Genomic DNA, 19,920 nt, shown 5'->3' with positions numbered 1-19,920 from the left:
ATACTGTATGACTATGATAAATTATTTTGACAGTTTTACTGGTTGAGGAAGACATTTGTTGTTTGCAGGAAGCTATTCAATTGAGTAGCTGGACAGGCATTAAAAAAAATAACAGCAAGCAAAATTCAATCCAGTAAAGTGTAACATTTGGAAAGAGCAAAAAATAAATGGAATGAAATATAAAATAGGGGATAGGAAGTGGAGAAGGAGAAATGGATCTTGGAATGCATGTCCACAGATTCATGCAGATACTCAGATTAATATGGTAATTAAAATGACAATTAATATGGCCTATATGGTTTCTTATTTGCTTTGACTGGCTGAGGCACAAAATGTAAAAGTAGGGACATTTAATTGAGAAATACCATTCTCCCAGAGATTTCCCTTCAATATTTCAGTCTTTCCTGACGATATAGGCCTTTCAACTCACTGAGTCTATGCCAGCTAACAGAACAATCTCATTTCCAGATAAATTTATCCTAAAAACTCTTTGTTCCACATTTCTATCAATTAAACTACCCACCTACAGTGCAAGCAGAAAGTATTCAGACCCTTTCACTTTTTCCATTTTGATACAGCTGCTGTTGACCACAGTACTTTCTTCCAATTAATCGATTTTGTGTTCCGATTTACTACTTTTTGTACTCTCATTGGCCTTTTCTGATTATTTAGCCTATTTAAACATCTATTTTATAATTCATGCATAAGTCTTATTCTAAAATGGATTAAATTCATTTTTTTTAAATCATCAATCTACACACAATACCCCATGATATAAAAGCGAAAACAGATGTTTAGATTTTTTTGCAAAGTAATTAAAAAGAAATAACTGAAATATCACATTTACATAAGTATTCAAGACCCTTTACTCAGTCCCTTGTTGAGACACCTTTGACAGTGATTATAGCCTCAAGACTTCTTGGGTATGAAGCTACAAGCTTGGCACACCTGTATTTGGGTAATTTCTCCCATTCTTCTCTGCAGATCCTCTCAAGCTCTGTCAGGTTGGATGGGGAGCGTCGATGCACAGCTATTTTCAGGTCCCCCCAGAGATGTTCGATCGGGTTCAAGTCCGGGCTCCGGCTGGGCCACTGAACGGACATTCACAGACTTGTCACAAAGCCACTCCTGCGTTGTCTTGGCTGTGTGCTTAGGGTTGTTGTCCTGTTGGAAAGTGAACCTCCGCCCCAGCCCGAGGTCCAGAACGCTCTGGAGCAGGTTTTCATCAAGGATCTCTCTGTACTTTACTCCGTTCATCTTTCCCTCGATCCTGACTGATCTCCCAGTTCCTGCCGCTGAAAAACATCCCCACAGCATGATGCTGCCACCACCATGCTTCACTGTAGGTATGGTATTGGCCAGGTGATGAGCGGTGCCTGGTTTCCTCCAGACGTGACATTTGCCATTCAGGCTAAAGAGTTCAATCTTTGTTTCATCAGACCAGAGAATCTTGTTTCTCATGGTCTGAGAGTCCTTTAGGTGCCTTTTGGCAAACTCCAAGCGAGCTGTCAAGTGCCTTTTTCTGAGGAGTGGCTTCCGCCTGGCCACTCTACCATAAAGGCCTGATTGGTGGAGTGCTGCAGATATAGTTGTCCTTCTGGAAGGTTCTCCCATCTCCACAGAGGAACTCTGGAGTTCTGTCTGGAGGTGACCATCGGTTTTTTGGTCACCTCCCTGACCAAGGCCGTTCTCCCCCGATTGCTCAGTTTGGCCGGGCGGCCAGCTCTATGAAGAGTCCTGATGGTTCAAAAGTTCTTCCATTTAAGAATGACGGAGGCCACTGTGCTCTTCGGGACCTGCAATGCTGCAGAAATTGTTTTATACCCTTCCCCAGATCTGTGTCTCAACGCAATCCTGTCTCAGAGGTCTGCAGACAATTCCTTCGTCTTCATGGCTTGGTGTTTGCTCTGACATGCACTATCAACTGTGGGATCTTATATAGACAGGTGTGTGCCTTTCGAAATCATGTCCTATCAATTTAATTTACCACTGGTGGACTCCAATCCAGTTGTAGAAACATCTCAAGGATAATCAATGGAAACAGGATAAAATTTTGAGTGTCATAGCAAAGGGTCTGAATACTTATGTTCAAGTTTACATTTATTGTCACATGCACCAATTAGTACAGGGAAATTTGAGTTACCTTACAGCCATACAAATAAAAAGAACACAATGCACGATAGAGTTTAATATAAACATACACCACAGCGGAATCAATGTTTCCCCACTGTGATGGAAGGCAAACGGGTGTTCCCGGCAAGGCACCGCCCCGCTCCGCGATGATACTTCAGTGCCGCGCCGCTGCTGAAGCTCTGGGCCGTCTCCAGTAGGAAAGGCTGCGCGCGATCCTGTTGGTAGGCCACGAGGGAGGGGGCGAAGATGCGACACAGAGAAAAGACGCATCTCCGTCCAGGTAAGTGATTGAAAAAACGGTTTTTCCCCCTATTTCAGTTATTTCTTTTTAATTACTTTGCAAAATTTTTCTAAACACCTGTTTTTGCTTCTTCATTCTGGGGAATTGTGTGTCGATTGATGATAAAAAAAAAATAATTTAATCAATTTTAAAATAAGGCTGTAATGTATCAAAATGTGGAAAAGGTGAAGGGGTCTGAATACTTTCTGAATGCACTGTATATTTGGGGCAACTTAATGGCCTGCAAACAGCACATCTTTAAAATGTGGAAGAAAACCAGATCCTCACAATCATAGGGAGAATGTGCAAACTCCACATAAACAGTACCCAAGGTCAGGAATGAAACCGGGTTGTCGGAGCTGTGATGCAGCTGTTCTACTATCTTTACCATTAAGACAAATAATTAGAGGGCATAGATACCGGCCAATAGTTTAGATTAGACTAGATGATAGTTAATTTTCAGCAGAACAGAGTCGATGGTGTCGAGTTCATGAAATAAAAATAAAAATTGCTGAAAATATTTAGCAGGCAATGTCCATGGAGAGAGAGTTAACATTTTAGATCTGGAACCCAGTCTACAGTTCACTGCCAAGGAGGTGGCAGAGGCAGAAATCTTCAATCCATTGAAAAAAGCATCTGGATGATTATGTAATGAGACTAAAAGTTGGAGAGTGTGATTACCTAAATAGTATTTATTTTGACTTACATTGGTTTAATTTGCTGAATGATTTCCTTTGGCGACTTGCATTTATTTAATTCTAAACCCGATTTTTTTCTGGAATGTATAGTTAAATACTGTTACACATGTTAGCACCATATCACGGAGTACCCCAAGTTCACTTGCATTAAAAATTGGAAAAATATCTGAACAAATGTGGGAAACTAATACCTATAGTCATCTCTCTCAAAATGACGGAAATTAAAAAAAAACTAAATTCCATCAACCACTGCTTCGATTAATATTAATCTAGAAATCCATAATCAGTGATTCAGAAATATAAGTTTTGACTTACACCAGGTGGCCCTTTTACCCACTAACCCAAAGAGAAGAAACTTTCATGGGTCACAAGGAATCTATTTGGAAAATCTTTCTAGGAGGATAAAACCATTGGCTTTCCAGGAAAATTACCTGTTTTTCATGAGGCGAATTTCTCGTTTGCGAGTGGTTTCCTCAGTGTTTTGTGGCTGGTTCTGAAGTACTGGGGATGATGCCATTACCATTCCCTGACCAGCAGTGGAGTTTGAAGTTGTACGAATTTGATAAGTCTGGACATCTCCCACGGAACCTGAAAAAAACCCGTCAAAAGATAGGCAATTAAGATCTATTTTGTCAACGATGCATGACAACAATGGAGAACTATAGCAAGTACATGACTTGCTATTTTAGTTAGTTAAGGAAGTGAGTGGTATACATAAGGCAGACAGTCAGAACCCTTTTCCCAAGATGGAAAAAACAAATAAGGGAATGCATAGCTTTAAGGTGACAGGGGTAAAGTTTAAAGGAGATATGCAGAGCAACTTTTCTTTTTACAGAGAGTAATGAGTGCCTGAAACACATTACCAGGATTGGTGGTTGAGGCAGATACGATATTGGCATTTAAGAGGATTTTGGATAGGGATACGGGTCGAGACCCTTCTTCTGACTGGATATGGATATGCAGGGAATGGAGGGATATGGGTTAAGCGCAGGTAGATAAGAGATGGTCTTGGCATCATGTTTGGCACAGACAGACCATGTGCTGTACAGTTCTACATTGAAAGCTGCCCCAGAGATGCGGAACTCAAGATATCAGTTTTATTTTTGAGAAATCCTTGACTCACCTTGTACGACCACTTGACTGCTTGGCACAAAGATCTGTTGGCCATCAGGACTCTGGGTGTACTGTACAATGGTTGCTCCACCGTGGCCTGTTCCTGCGTTATTCATAGTTAGTGCCTGGAGTCCTTGCACCCCATCTGTGCCATTATTGGGCAGCTGCATTGCACCTGCCTGTGTGATGGCAACTGGCAACAGCAAAGAATAAAAAAAATTGAAACTTACAATCCAAGAGGAACACATTCAGAAAGATTCAGTAAATTATCTTCAGTTACAATTGAGACAGTTAGAAGCAGTTATTCTTTAGTGATGGGCTGATATAAAAAAGGTTCATAACAGCTCCCTCCAAATAATACCTAATCGAAAAGGAATTGCTAATATGACTCTTTTTGCAACAAGAACAGCTATTTATATTCAATATTTGTTTATTACAGAGCATTTTAAATGTGTAAGAGAAAACCAAAAATAATATGGCTATATGGCAGGATAACAAGACAGGGGTAGATTTCCAAGGAGATCTGAAAGGAGGGAGTGAAAACTGTAAATTTTAGGGAAGACATTTCACTGCATAGGCAAATTTGATCACAGCTGCAATTGTGAAAAATGGACAATGGCAGAATGGAAACAGCATTTTGTGCCAATATCCTTGATTGTTAATGCAGTTAACTGCATGTTAAGGACATTCGGTTCCTGAAAATTCATCCTTATGGAATGCACAAATCACCTGATTTTGGGATGTGGAATAATGATTTACTCTTACAAAATTTGAGAAAAATATAAACAATTCAATTTATTTTCAATTCACAATTTTGCATCAATGACGAGGGTTCACATTAGGAACATCACAGGGGTTGGAAACAACTGCTAATTTATTTCGGAGAACTTGAATTCTAGCTCAAATTACAGGCACAATAAAGTCACATACTTTGCTTTTCTAAATAGGAAGGAGCACTTATAGGAAGGAGAACATTTTTAAAGTGTTGCAATGTGCAATGAAGAGGTTAAAATATAGCTGAGATAAGACTTCACTTCTCAACCTTGTCCTGTTGCTGGTGTTTTCTGTCTAGCTTCAAAATGATAAATTGTTCTTCCAGCAGCAGCAAAGAGAAAATGTAAATGCTCATTGTTTAATCTGAATATTCTTCCCTATGTTAACATGATGACTTAATAGCACTAACAGGGTTTGATCAGATAGTTAACATTGGCATTCGGCAAGTATTAGTGCCATACCTTTTATAATAATTTAATAAGATCTGCGTTGGAAAGAACTGCAGATAGACTTAAACCGACGATAGACACAAAAAAGTGTAGTCACTCTCTCTCTCCCAACCCCCCCCCCCCCCCACCCAAGTCGTACCAGCCTCAAAATTGGCTTGTTGAGTCTCATTTGCACCGAACGAACAGCTAACAATGGCCTGTTTCCTTTATCATCGTTACTTTTTTGCATATCTTTCAATCATTTGTTCTATATCTCTCTACTTCATTTATATCGCAGATCATCCACGGTGAAGGGGCAGGGAGTAGATGGGAAGAAAAAGTTAAGGAAAAATTTGAGCTTCAAAAATTATTATTGGCTTTATAAAGCAAATAGGGAGAAACAAATTCTACTGAGAGTTGGTTATAAAAGACCAGAAAAATGCATATTTCTGGTCTCCATATTTAAGGAATCACATACTTGCATTGAAGTGGGCGGAGAGAGGGTTAAATGCGAGAGGCGAAGGATTTATGCAGTTACATAAAATTAGAAAATTCAATATTCATACCGTTGGGTTGTAAGCTACCCAAGAGGAATGAGGTGTGGTTCCACCAGTTTGTGTGGTCTCACTCTGGCACTGGAGAGGCCAGGACACAATAGTCAGGATGGGAATGGGAAGAAGAGTTACAACAGATAGCAACTGAAAGATTCTGCAGTCAATGGCAAAACGATCGCCGAGTCTATGCATGGTCTTGCAGGCTGCAGTAGATGAGGTTAGAAGAGGTGCACGTGAACCTGTGTCTCACCTGGAATGACTGCTGGGATCCCTGGATGGAGGTAAGGGAGGAGATATAGGGACCAGGTGTTACGTGTAGCTGGGAAGGGGGTGGTTGGGTGGGAAGGAATGAGTGAACCAAGGAGTTGCAGATGGAGGAGTTGTTGCGGAAGGCAGGAAGTGGCGGGGATGGGAAGATAGAACCACAGTGCATAGTTTCAAACTAACAGTCACCTATTTATGGCAGGGGTGAGAAGGAATTTAATTTGTGTTGCAAATTTTAAGATTTTTAAAAATCTGAGAGAACTGTGGCGGCAGAGTTATTGAATATATTCAATGGGGGACTGACAGACATTTGAACTATAAGGGAGTCAAGGGGTAAGGGAAGAGTGGGAAATATGTGATCAAATTGATGGGTCACTATGATAATGTTAAATGGCACAAGTTTATGGGGTGAATGGCATACATCTACACCTGGTATTTATGGTCAGAGATACAGAACTATTAGACTTGGTTCTTATAGTCAGAGAGATACAGCACAAAAACTGGCCCTTTGCCCTACTGGGTCCGTGTTGACCCTCAACCACTTATTTACACTAATCCAACATTAATCCCATTTCCCTACATCGTATCGACCCCCCCCCCCCCCCCCCCCTCATATTCTACCATTCTTGAGCACACAAGTGATAATTTACAGTGGCCAAATAATCTACTGACCTGCACATGGGAAGAAATTGGAGAAAATTCACATGGTTACAGGGAGAATGTGCAAACTCTACAAAAAAAATGCCCGACATTGAACTTGGATCATAGGTGGTGAGAGCTCTATCAGCTGTGTCACTATGGCACGTTTTAATAATTAAACTAAGAGACCCAACAAAGAAAGAAATGAACATATCCTGGCACTTTACCTACGCAGCAAAAAATAATCAAATGCAGTATTTAGATCTATAAAATAAGATATTACGTTCCATCTGATAAACATGTAAATGGGGAAGATGATACTAACAACTAGGAATATTAGAACACGTTCAATCATCTGACAAGTGAGCTTTAATCTGAGTGAAAAACCGTGGGATAGGACTATATCAACACATCTTTCAGATGAACGATTTTCAAAAACAAGAACCAGATGAAAATTAAGAAAAACTTATTTACTACAAATAAACATTTTTCCTCAAAGCATTGAGAGACTGAGCCATACTTTTTGTTAGGTACGCTTGACTGAAAAAAACCCAATGTTAAGAGAAAGAGGTAAAAGGAAATGGATAATCCTTTCAAGAGCTGAAATGCAAAGAATGGGCCAAATGGTCTCCTGCATGCTTTACAATCATGGTTGATACCACAGTGCTCAAATAAACCTACAGTTGATTGCAACTGTGTTATCAGGTGATTGTCCACCATTATTAAATAAAAAAATGTATCTTGCTCCCTATGTCCAGTGATAATTTATCTTGTGGATAATATGGTGCTTTTTTCTGTTTATACCTGTTAATGGTTGCTCCTAATTTTGCAGAACAGCCAGTGGTTGTGAAAATATCATGATGCTCCTGCTTTATAGCCACATTATCAAAGGACAAAGCCAGAGACCCGGTTTCGATTCTGACTACGAGTGGTGTCTGTAAGGAGTTTGTAGGCTCACCCCGTGACCAGCGTGGGTTTTCTCAGAGACCTTTGGTTTCCTCCCAAACTCCAAAGACGTACAGGTTTGTAGGTTAACGGGCTTTATATAAATGTAAATTGTTCTTTGTGTGTGTGTAGGATATTGTAAGTGTGGCCTGTTTCCGCGCTGCATCTCCAAACTAAATGAAACTAAAACAAAATACGCAATGTTTTTTCATTTTTGTGCAAAAAATTATTGTCTGAACAGAGGAAGAATTTCACCGAAGGGTTGGCTGGAATCAAGAAATTGGACAGGCCCATAGAAATGTTCTCCAAAGTTTCATCCCAACAGTTTCCTTTCCACTGCTCTGTTTCTTTCTCCCTCTACTCCCTCCCCCACCCTCAGCTCAGACCAGATCAGTTGAGCTGAAAAGTCTGTTCCAGTGGAAATTCTAGGGGGAAAAAACCAGCCCAAAGTGTTTTACAGGCGTTATTAAAAAGACATTTCAAGGTCTTGGTGTGTGGTGATTCATTTTCTTTAACCAACCAGTAATTCTGGTGAACACACTCCCAGCCGTAGAGTAGGAAAGTCCAGGATTTAGGCCTGCAATAACTGATGATGCATTTCCAAGTCAGGATGGAGTGCGACCTGGAGGGTAACCTACAGAGGACTGCGTTTCCATGAGCCTGCTCCACTTGTCTGTATATGTCACAGGTTTGGGAGCTGTTATAGTAGCTGCTGTGCATTCTGCTGGTGGGAAACACTGCAGCCACTGTGCTCTGGTGGTGGAGGGAATAAATGTTTAAGATGGTTGATGGTGTGCCAATCAAATGGACTGCTTTGTCCTGGACGATGTTTAGCTTCTCGAGGGTTATTGAAGCTGCACTCATCTAGGCAAGTGTAGAATATTCCATCACACTCCTGATGTGCCTTGCAGATGGTGACAAGATCTTGGGGCATCACCACAAAATATTCTGCCTCTGACCTGCTCTTGTACCCACAGTATTTATGAGGCTGGTCTTGCAGTTTTGGATCGGAAGCAAATCTCAGGATGGGGGAACTCACAAGAAATATGCTATTGAACCATTTATGAAGCAGCTGGAGATGGTCGAGCTCAGGACACTGCTCTGAAGGATTCCTGCAGTGATGTCCTGGGGCTTGGATGATCGACAGCCACAATCATCTTCCTTTGTGTGAAGTATAACTCCAATCATTGGGGTGTTTTCCCTATGATGCTCATTGGGTTCAGTTTGTCCAGGGCTCCTTGATGCCTTGCTCAAATGCTGCCTTCATGTCAAAGGCAGTCACTTTAACCTCACTTCTAAAATTCAGCTTTGTCCAAGTATGGACTAAGGCTTTGATGAGGTCTGGAGCCAAATGATCTTGCCATACTGCACACTGTAGAGAAAGTTGATAGTGATTACGTGCTGCCTGACCGCACTGTTGATGACACCTTAATTACTTTATTGATGATTTAGAGTAGACCAATACGGTTGCGATTAGCTGGGTTGGGGTTGTCCTGCTTTATGTGAACAGGACATACCTGGGCAGTTAAGTTTTGAAATGTAGTCACTGTAATAATGCTGGTTGATGATTTACAAATTTCCCACATAATAAAGTTTCCAGTCCTGAAATATGGATTAGCTGAAATGATAGAATTTTTTTCTAGTGCCTGAAGATGGTATGTGTACATACTGTACTGCCCAGTGCTGGTTTGATAGATAGGTGTTGGCATCGTCATTGTAGTAACAGTTGGAACAGACTCTTCTTCCGATTTCTCCTCTTCAATTCTTGGCACACCAGGGGTATCAGATGAAAGCTCGTTCAGGATTTTCCTTGAAAAGGAATGTAACAAGACAATTTGGTTAAGACTGTTGTAATGAAATCTCTCAAGCTGAACAATGAAATTGTCAAAGTGACTAAACATTCAATTATGTTTAACTTTCACTAGAAAACATTGCACAACAAAAGCTAAAGATAGGCATTGGACAAAACAAGCTTGCCAAATACCATGGAGACACAAAGAACCACAGATGCTGTATTTCTGAACAAACCAAGTACTAACCCAAGCTACTATGGACTAATATAATTGAAGATGTTTACTTACTAGTGTTATCTGTGACTTGCATTTATCCTTCACACACCTAATATTAACAAGTTACTTATTTTGAATGCACGTGGAAACCGTGTGAGGACGAGCTGTCACTTTGTGCTAAAAATCATGAGGGGTGACAATTCATTTAAGGAAAATGTTTTAATCTTGAAAATATTCCAATGTGATACATAAATCACCAGTAAGAACAATATAGTTGAATTTATGAATTCAGCATTAAATCGTGTGAACTAGGGTAGAAGATTTGCAATTTTCAAACAACCATTAAAGAAGCATTTCTTTGGCCAAATTGGTTGTTAACGTGTTAAATCTTTTTGCTAGATATTCTTGTAAGTAATTAAAATTGCAATTCAAATTTTCAAGATGAAGTAGCAATTCATCTGGAATCTACTCACATACAAGTCATACAAAATTACAGGAAAAGTAGGTGACAAGGGCATGGTTTGTATTTCCAGCCCCCCCTTTCAAACATTTGTGAACTGTTCCATTCCAACCTTACATAAATTTAGCATCCCCAGTATTTTGGTCTCTTCTTCAATTTACTTCATCCCACAATAGTACAAAGTACCAGAAATTGAGCTTTAAGTTGAGAGGGGCAAAGTTTAAAGGTGTACAGGGTAAGTTTTATTTTACACAGAGGGTGGTCAGTGCCTAGAATCCATTGCCAGAGATAATGGTTGAAGCAGATACGTTAGTGGGATTTAAAAGGCTTTTGGATAGGCATATGGATAAGCAGGGAATGGGGGGGGGGGGGGAATATGAGTATGTGCAGATGATGGTCTTGGCATCATGTTCAGTGCAAAGTTCATTTTCTACATTGAAAGTCAAGCAGAGAGCGTGCGAGCAGCCATTTTGAGAGTATTCAATTAAAAAAATCAGCAGACATATACAAAGAAAACTTTTCTTATTGAATAGGCAGGCCATTTAATGAAGCAAGCCAATAAAAGGAAGGGAAGATTTGGCAGAGGGCCGCACCGAGGGTTAAGCGCAAAACTGAGGCGCTGGTTCAAGAGGCTTCGGCAAGAAGGGCTGAGGTGGCAAGCGGTGTTAGTTTCACAAGGTACACAAAAATGCTGGAGAAACTCAGCGGGTGCAGCAGCATCTATGGAGCGAAGGAAATAGGTAACGTTTCGGGCCGAAACCCTTCTTCAGACTGAGTTTCAGACAGTTTCACGCCTGGTGGAAGAGTAGTAGCGGGAAGTTTCAAAAGAAGCTGTTCGGAATAAATAAAGTAAGGATGCAGAATCATGTGCTGTGGCTACATGATGTGGGAGCTTTTGGTTCCCATTGTGGTTTTTCATGACCACACCCGCTGCTCGAGGAATTCAGGCTCAAATTGATGAGCTGAAATTTGAGCTTCAAAGACTGAGGCACATCTGGGACAGGGAGAATTACCTGAATGCTGTCACATCCAGTGAAAGAGGGTGTGGCTGCAAGTCAAGCAGGTAAGGGGATCAAATAGACAATGTTGGAGGACCTCCGCGCTTGTCTAACAAGTCTGATATTATTGCTCCCTGTGCGGATGAGTGGGGGCCAAAGGAAAGAATGCAGCTCTCTAGGACTTTGGTTAGACCGCATTTGGAGTAATGCTTGCAGTTCTAGTTGCTCCATTGCAGGAAAGATTGGAGGCCTTGGAGACGTGCAGAGGTTTACCAGAATGCTGCCTGGTTTAGAGGGTTTCAGATACAGGAAGAGCTTGGATTGTTTCTGCTGGAACGCCAGAGGTTGTGGGGGGACTTGATAGAAGTATATACAATGAGAAGCATAGATAGGGTAGACAGTCAGAACCTATTTCCCCAGGGCGGAAATTTCAAAAACTAGTTTTTCAAAAACTTAAAATAAAATTTAAAAAATTTCAAAAACTACAGAGAAAGGAAAGATTTAATGGAGATGTGCGGTTTTTTTCCCCACAGTCCTGGTCGGCACTGGCATGGGTAGCGGTGGCATTTTAGAGGCTTTTAGATAGGCACATTACAGTGCAGGGAATTTGCACTACCTGTGGTGCTTCTGAATGGCGATTGTAATCATGCAGAGTATGATTTGACTGGATAGCATACAAAGCTTTAACACCGTATTTCAATACACACAACAATAATAAACCAATAATAATATTTATAGAAAGGATTTGTGACATAGATGGTGAGGTTTGTTGTTTAAGATTAAAACTAATGTAGATAAGATCAAAAATCAGACAGAACAATGGCAAATGAAAATTAATCTAGACAAATTCAAGGTTTGGCTTTCCAAAATGCATCACATGGGGAGATACATGCTGAGAAAATGGTCGGGCTCTAAGGTGTGTTGATGAACAGACATTCCCTGGGACACAGGTACACAGAGGTTGTACCAAGTATTGACACATGAAGGTCATATTTAATAATAAAATGATTTTTTTATTCCTGTACTCAGATCGTCTTTGTGCAAATGAGATTTGATTTCTTGATTGCTTGTTGTACCATTCATGTAAAATGTATGATTATACTTAAGACCAAACATCACAGCATGGCTTGGGAATAGCCCCCTCCAAGACCATGAGAAATTTCAGAGAATCATGGAGGCAGCCGAGACCATCACACAAACCTCCCTTCCACTGACCATTTGCACTTTACGATGCCTCAGCAAAGCCATCAACATAGTCAAGAATGAGTCTCATCCCGGTTACTCCTGCTTCTCCCCTCTCCCATCACGCGAGAGGTATAGAAGTGTGAAAATGCACACCTCCAGATTCAGGGACAGTTTCCTCCCAGCTGTTATCAGGCAACGGAATCATCCTATCAACAACTAGAGAATGGTCCTGAGTTACTATCCACCTCACTGGAGACCCTCAGACTATCTTTCATCGGACTTTATCTTGCGCTTAACGTTATTCCCTTTATAATGCATCTGTACACTGTAAATGGCAAAATTGGAATCATGTATAATCTTTCCACTGACTGGTTAGCACGCAACAAAAAGGTTTTCACTGTACCTCGGTACACATGACAATAAACAAACCTAAAACTAAACAATATGCTATTCTATTTTCACACCATAGTGACATTTTTCATTTCCCCCCATATTACCCGTCACATTCTTGTCCACTTACCCAAAGGCCTCTATTCTTTTGCAATGTCTCCCAGTCCTCACAGCTTGCTTTCCCATATAGCCTTGCATTGTGAGCAAATATGAATATATTAGTCTGAAGAAGGGTCTCGACCCAAAACGTCGCCCATTCCTTCTCTCCAGAGATGCTGCCTCACCCGCTGAGTTACTCCAGCATTTTGTGTCTACCTTCGATTTAAACCAGCATCTGCAGTTCTTTCTTACACATGAATATATTACTCATTTATGTTATTGATTATAAATTACAAATACCCACACCAACCAGGTACTATTCACTAGGTAGACCAAAATGCTGGAGAAACTCAGCGGGTGAGGCAGCATCTATGGAGCGAAGGAAATAGGCGACGTTTCGGGTCGACACCCTTCTTCAGATTGATGAGGTACTATTCACTGCTGTCTTAGTATCTAAAGCAGTGGTTCCCAACGTGGGGCGTACGCCCCACAGGGGGGCAATTTGATTTTTAAGGGGGGCAATTGAGCGCAAATGAGGAGGTCTGGGTCCAAATTTTCGATTTTTATTTTTTTGGATTTTCCATCAGGTAAACATATGTAGTTTATGTTTCAGATGTTACTTTGAGTAAATCATTTTTTTTGGGTAAAAAAGGTCTTTATTGTGTAGTTATTACACAATCACCGTGCCATCGCTCTTCATGCACGTCGCATGAAGCACGCGAGGTCATGGGAGAACCTTATTTATTGAATTGGATTTAGAAATGCGATTCAAAGAGCTTTTGCTAAGTTACCCTTATAATATCTATTTCCTCCGTTTTCTCTCAAGGGAAAGCAAGGGGGGGGGGGGGCATCAGGATTTTAGAGGTGATTAGGTGGGGCATGGCCAAAAAAAAGGTTGGGAACCACTGATCTAAAGTTTGTCCCCTGGAAAATGACCCAACTTTTTAAATAATTTTTTAATCCATTAAATCATCCTCTGTCGCATGTAATCCAATTATGCGTAATAAGCACATATGGCAACTATATCAAATGCTTCTTGAAAATTCCAGGACTGCAATTTATTCCCTCTTGTTACATCTACACAAAAAAAAATCTCTGGCTGATTGATCAAACACAATTTCCCGTTCACAAATCAAAATACAAGCATATTGACATGCGAAATGCACCCTTACCAAATAACTAATAATACATTCTATGTACTGGCGACTAAAAACCATGTAAATTCAAAACAAATTCATGGAAGAATATAAAAGGTCAGAGCAGTGTCTCCATTCATTAAGATGGGTCTCGACACGAAATGTCACCCATTCCTTCTCTCCAAGGTGTTGCCTGTCCCGCTGAGTTACTTGAACATTTTGTGTCCATTCATAAATCTATACAAAGATTGTGCATTGGTCATGCATAACATAGAAACATAGAAATTAGGTGCACGAGTAGGCCATTCGGCCCTTCGAGCCTGCACAGCCATTCAATATGATCATGGCTGATCATCCAACTCAGTATCCTGTACCTGCCTTCTCTCCATACCCTCTGATCCCCTTAGCCACAAGGGCCACATCTAACTGGGAAAGTTCCCAATTTTTACTTTTAGACTTTAGAGATACAGCATGGAAACAGGCCCTTCGGCCCACTAAGTATGCGCCGACCAGCAACTGCTCCGTACCAGCACGATCCTACACAATATGGACAATTTACAGAAGCCAATTAACCTACAAACCTGTACATCTTTGGAATGTGGGAGGAAACCAGAACACGCGGAAAAAAATCCCTCACGGTCACCGGGAGAACGTATAAACTCCGTATAGACAGCACCCGCAGTCAGGATCGAACCTGGGTCTCTGACGCTGCAAGGCAGCAACTCTATCGCTGTGCCACTCCGCTGGCTGCTGTTTAACATGTTGCAACACATTCTGCGACATCTATAACTACATCCGCATGTCCTTTAACCTCCCTCCAATCCAAGTAAAGCAAATACGTTTCATCTTTGAATCCACACAGCCAGTGGAAAAGATGACAAAGTGTAATACGAGTACTAAATGTCCACACTTCGAGGCTGCTGTTCAGAAAATTATGAACCACAGTTGGTTTACCCGCCAGACCAAATATTTAATATCATAAGGTCATAAGGAATAGGAGTGGAATTAGACCATTTGGCCCATCCAATAGTCTACTCCGCCATTCAATCATGGCTGATCTATCTCTCCCTCCTAACCCCATTCTCCCCATAACCTCTGACACCTGTACTAATCATTCACTGCCACGGTTGAGATCAGGTTTGGAATACAACTGAAACGGCTTCTTGTCTGCAAAGTTCAATGCTTAGCAGTGGCCCAGGCCAACAAGAAGTCTATTCATACAATCTTTGTTTTAGCTTGTTTAGATGAGTTTCAAATTGGGAAAGACAAAATGGATAATGTTTATCTACTGCAGTTGCCTATTGGGAAGAAAAGCCTCTTTTTACCCAATAAAGTTATTAGCGTTGGAAGACAACTTGGAAGTTGGGTTACCTATACGAAGGTCGTCTTGATAGTATTTCTCTACGCTTCTGCGAGTCCGTCATGCTATCCACAGATTCTTGGGAGTCCTCGCTTTCTGGTATAGCGGAAATCTGAAATAAAATCAGTTTTTAACTCACTTGGTTGTTTATTTTCAGTTTACAATTTAGCCACAAAATAAATAGTCTGGCAATAAAAGATTAACAGAAACTACCATCTACAGACCTTAACATATACGTTTGTAAAACTCTGATTGACTAATGACATCCAAGATTCAAGATTCACGATTCAAGAAATGTATTGCCATGTCAACATGTTGATAGGAATGTGTCTTGGTTCGCTCTCAGACAGATACAAAACAGTACAATACAACCACCACATACACCACAATAAATAATAGACACTACCGTGCGAAGGACAATATATACAGGGAAGGACAGTACCCAGCAGCGTCATGTTAAGCGTAAGTGCAAATGCAAAAAAAAAAGTGCAAAGTGATTAGTGCAAATTCAAATATCTGATGGCTTGGAGGTAAGTGCTGTCTCTGAAGCGAGATGTTTTACTTTTAATGCTTCTATATCTCCTTCCTGATGGGAGATTAAAGAGGTAATGTGCCGGGTGAAAGTGGTCTGCTATGATTTTTTTGGCCTTTCTGGTGAGTCTTGTTGAGTAAAGTGATGTCACTGAGGGAAGTCTGCTGCAGCCGATGATCTTAGAAGCTCGGCGCACTATTCTCTCCAGCCGAATCTTATCCTGCGAGGTTGTGTGACCATACCAGACAAGCATAGAGAATGTGAGTATGCTTTCTATGGTAGACCTATAGAAGTGGGTCATGGCTGGTCGATCGACCCTGAATTTTTTGAGCTGCCACAGGAAGTAGAGTCGCTGGTGGCACTTACTGATTATGAGACTGGTGTTGAGCTCCCATGATAGGGATTGATGTATGGTGGTCCCGAGGAACTTAAAGGAGGTGACCCTCTCAACCACCTCTCCATTGATGAAGAGAGGAAGGAGGGGGGTGGCCATCTTTCTGAAATCAACAACCAGCTCCTTAGTTTTTGAGATGTTAAGTATGAGGTTGTTGTTCTCACACCACCTTACTAGCTCCTCTACTTCACTACGGTAAATGGTTTCGATGTTATTGGTAATAAGACCTGCCACAGATGTGTCATCTGCAAACTTAAATAACAAGACAGAGTCAGAGAGTGAACAGCAAAAATGTGTGTATACAGAGTACAGAAGAGGTGATAAAACACAACCCTGGGGGGCGCCGATGTTCAGGAACCTAGCCAGTGAGACATGGTTACCAATTTTTACCACCTGTTTTCTGTCACATAGAAAGCTATAGATCCATTTACATAGAGATGAGTTGACCCCCAGTTCCTGTAAAGTGTGTATCAACTTTACAGGAACGATGGTATTAAATGCGGAGCTAAAATCCACAAAAAGAATGCGAGCATATGTGGATCTGGATTCCAGGTGTTGGAGGATGGAGTGCACACAGAGGGACACTGCATCATCTACACTTCTGTTGGCTCTGTAGGCGAATTGATAGGGATCAAGTGTGATGCTGGAAAGATGTTTGCATACCAGTCTCTCAAGAACCTTCATGATGACTGAAGTTAAGGCAACAGGCCTATAGTCGTTAAGACAAGTGATGTTATTTTTCTTGGGGACTGGTACGATCACAGCTGACTTGAAACAAGCAGGCACAATTGAGAGTTGAAGTGACCAGTTGAAAATGGAGGTGAGGACGGGTGTCAGTTCATTAGAGCAGTGTCCTAATATAGCAGGCGTCACACCGTCAGGCCCTGCTGCCTTCCTGGTGTTAAGCTAGCGAAGCAGGGTTCTGACGTCATGTTCTGAGACAGTAGGAGTAGTGTCACCCAGCTCTGTGGTTAAAGAGGGGGACTGATTACCACAATTAATATATTTGTTTCAAGCAATCCCAATATATATTCCAAAATATTTTTTCAAAAAATTAGATTCCACTATCACTAATTTTATATGGGACTACAGAACACATAGAATTCAACGAAAGCATTTGTGCAAATCTAAAGAAGTGGGGGGTTTATCATTACCTAACTTTATATATTACTACTGGGCAGTGCATATTAAGAACATAATATACTGGCTAGATAGTTCCACTCAGCAGTTGGAGTGGATAAGAATGGAGAAAGAGGAGTGCTATCCGTACGATATAGGAACGATCCTGCTCTCACCGATAAAATTGAATAGTATAATATATAAGAAGAACCCAATTATTCACAATATAATAAGAATTTGGAAACAAATAAAAGCATCCTTGAAATTAAATAATTTATCAGTACTAACCCCACTATTGAACAACCCCGCATTCAAACCTTCTCTCATCAACAACACATATCAACAATGGGATAGACTGGGGATTAGGAAAGTAGGGGACATGTATGAAGTGGGCAAACTGTTATCATTTCAACAATTAAAATTAAAATTTAAATTGAAGGATAATCAATATTTTAAATATATACAGGTATGTGACTTTATGAAGAAACATACACATAGATTTCAAACTATATTTTTAGATCCTTTAGAAGAAGCAATGAATATCAAGGCTGATTCACAAAAATTAATATCATACTTTTATAATAATATATTAAATAGAGAATCACCCTCAACAGAAGCATTAAGGGAAGATTGGGAACAAGAGCTAATGACAAAGATCTCTAAGGATAGATGGGAAAAATATTTGATGAATACACATAACTGTTCTATTAATGCAAGACATAATTTAATTCAATTCAAATTATTACATAGACTATATTATTCAAAAAACGAGGTTGAATAAATTTTATCCAAACGTCTCTCCCAGATGCGATAAATGTTTGTTTCAAAACGCTAATATAACACACTCATTTGTTGGATGTACAAAGTTGAATAAATTTTGGAGTGATATATTTGATATATTTACAAAGATTTTCAAGTCAAGAATAGAACCCAAAACGGAATGGATTATATTTGGAATAATAGGAGAAGATACCAATTTAAATAAAGATCAAAATGTTTTTTTTAATTATGGGTTAATAATTGGAAAGAAATTGATACTTAAATTTTGGAAAAATACAACCACATCAACTGTTAAAATGTGGATTAGGAATATGATGGACATAGCACGCCTTGAAGAAATGAGACTCCGACTAATAGATAAATATGACCAATTCTTAAAGAGTTGGTCTCCTTTCATCGACTTTTTGGAATCATGTGATGCAGCGGTGCCGTAAGGATTGCTGATTTCAGTTCATGACGCGGATAGAGCTACATCTCCGAATACAGATTTGAAAAATTCTCTTTTAAGGGGCCTTCTCTTCTATTTCTACTTTCCTCTTTCTCTCTTCCTTTTTTTTATTTTTTATATACACACTTCACGTTTTTCTACTCTCTACCATCTATTTCTCCACTTTTTCCCCTTTCTATTGCTTTCTTTTTCTTGTAAAAAAATAATAAAGAAGAAAGAGGGGGACTGATGGTTGCCCTTGTCAAAACGACAGTAAAAGTCATCCATCAGACATGCCTGTGTAAGTTGTAGCACGTGGCTGATCCAGAAACTTAAAAAGTAATGATTATGAATTGTTAGTTAATTGCAGTTTTAATAGCATGAAACGATAATAGAATGGCAACATTTTGGAATGCCAAAGGATATGTTTTGCCTCAAATTCTGAATTTCCCAATAAAAGAAAACGGCCTTTAATGACCATTATTAATGCAATTGAAAATTGTGCTCTAATTCCTTCAAGGGGCTTTCTCGGTAACCTCCACTTGTCCTATGACACATGGATCTCCTTGCCAATATAATACCAGTCCCTTACTAATCTCCAATTTCTTTTTACCCCATACCCACATTTCCCTCTCCCAAATTGGCCACCAAGAGCGTCATTATCCAATAGCCTGGTTATATTCATACTTAGGTTTACAGAGTAAGAACGTTATTTTCGGGGATGAGCTATGACAAAGCAAGAGGAGCAAAGAAAAGCAGATCCAGTTCTGGTCTGAATGTCCCTCAACCTTCCTGATGGAGTCAAAATGAAAACAAAAGGTAGTTGGTCTTAGAGTGAGGGACCTGAATCAAAACCATAAGGGATCTTTTGAATTTTTTGAAGCCAGGTGACAAGATTCCAAAAGGCTAGTAGTGCACAAAATTATGGCCATTTTTGGTGATATGCGTTCAACCTGCAATGTTCACAGTATTTTCCCATTTACAGATGCAACTGACACGTTGCGAATAACTGGCATTTCAGCATTATTTCAGATTTCCAGCATCTATTCTGTCTCTTTTCGAGGGTCAGAAAAAAGTAAAACGCCTCAATGATAGGTATTTTCATCTCAATACTTACATTTTAGTTTAGTTTATTGTCACGTGTACCGAGGTACAGTGAAAAGCTTTTGTTTCCTGCTAACCGGTCAGCAGAAAGATAATACA

The 19,920-nt window shown here is 40.2% G+C and overlaps 1 protein-coding gene across 3 annotated transcripts in view; it reads right to left on the bottom strand.

Annotated features, from left to right (window-relative positions):
* Positions 1–19,920, bottom strand: part of LOC129698910 (cyclic AMP-responsive element-binding protein 1-like) — a 72,765-nt gene that overhangs the window by 2,810 nt on the left and 50,035 nt on the right. For all 3 annotated transcript variants that reach the window (XM_055638339.1, XM_055638340.1, XM_055638341.1), the window contains 4 exons: positions 15,477–15,577; positions 9,498–9,637; positions 4,235–4,417; positions 3,543–3,699 (listed from right to left, as the gene is read on the bottom strand). In XM_055638339.1, coding sequence (XP_055494314.1) covers positions 3,543–3,699; positions 4,235–4,417; positions 9,498–9,637; positions 15,477–15,577 — 581 coding nt within the window. The remainder of the gene's footprint in view (positions 1–3,542; positions 3,700–4,234; positions 4,418–9,497; positions 9,638–15,476; positions 15,578–19,920) is intronic.

This window comes from Leucoraja erinacea, chromosome 7 (genome assembly GCF_028641065.1).
Source record: "Leucoraja erinacea ecotype New England chromosome 7, Leri_hhj_1, whole genome shotgun sequence".
NCBI classification, from domain to species: domain Eukaryota; kingdom Metazoa; phylum Chordata; class Chondrichthyes; order Rajiformes; family Rajidae; genus Leucoraja; species Leucoraja erinaceus.
Note: the sequence above shows the minus strand (reverse complement) of the source record. Positions and strands in the feature narration are given on the sequence as shown.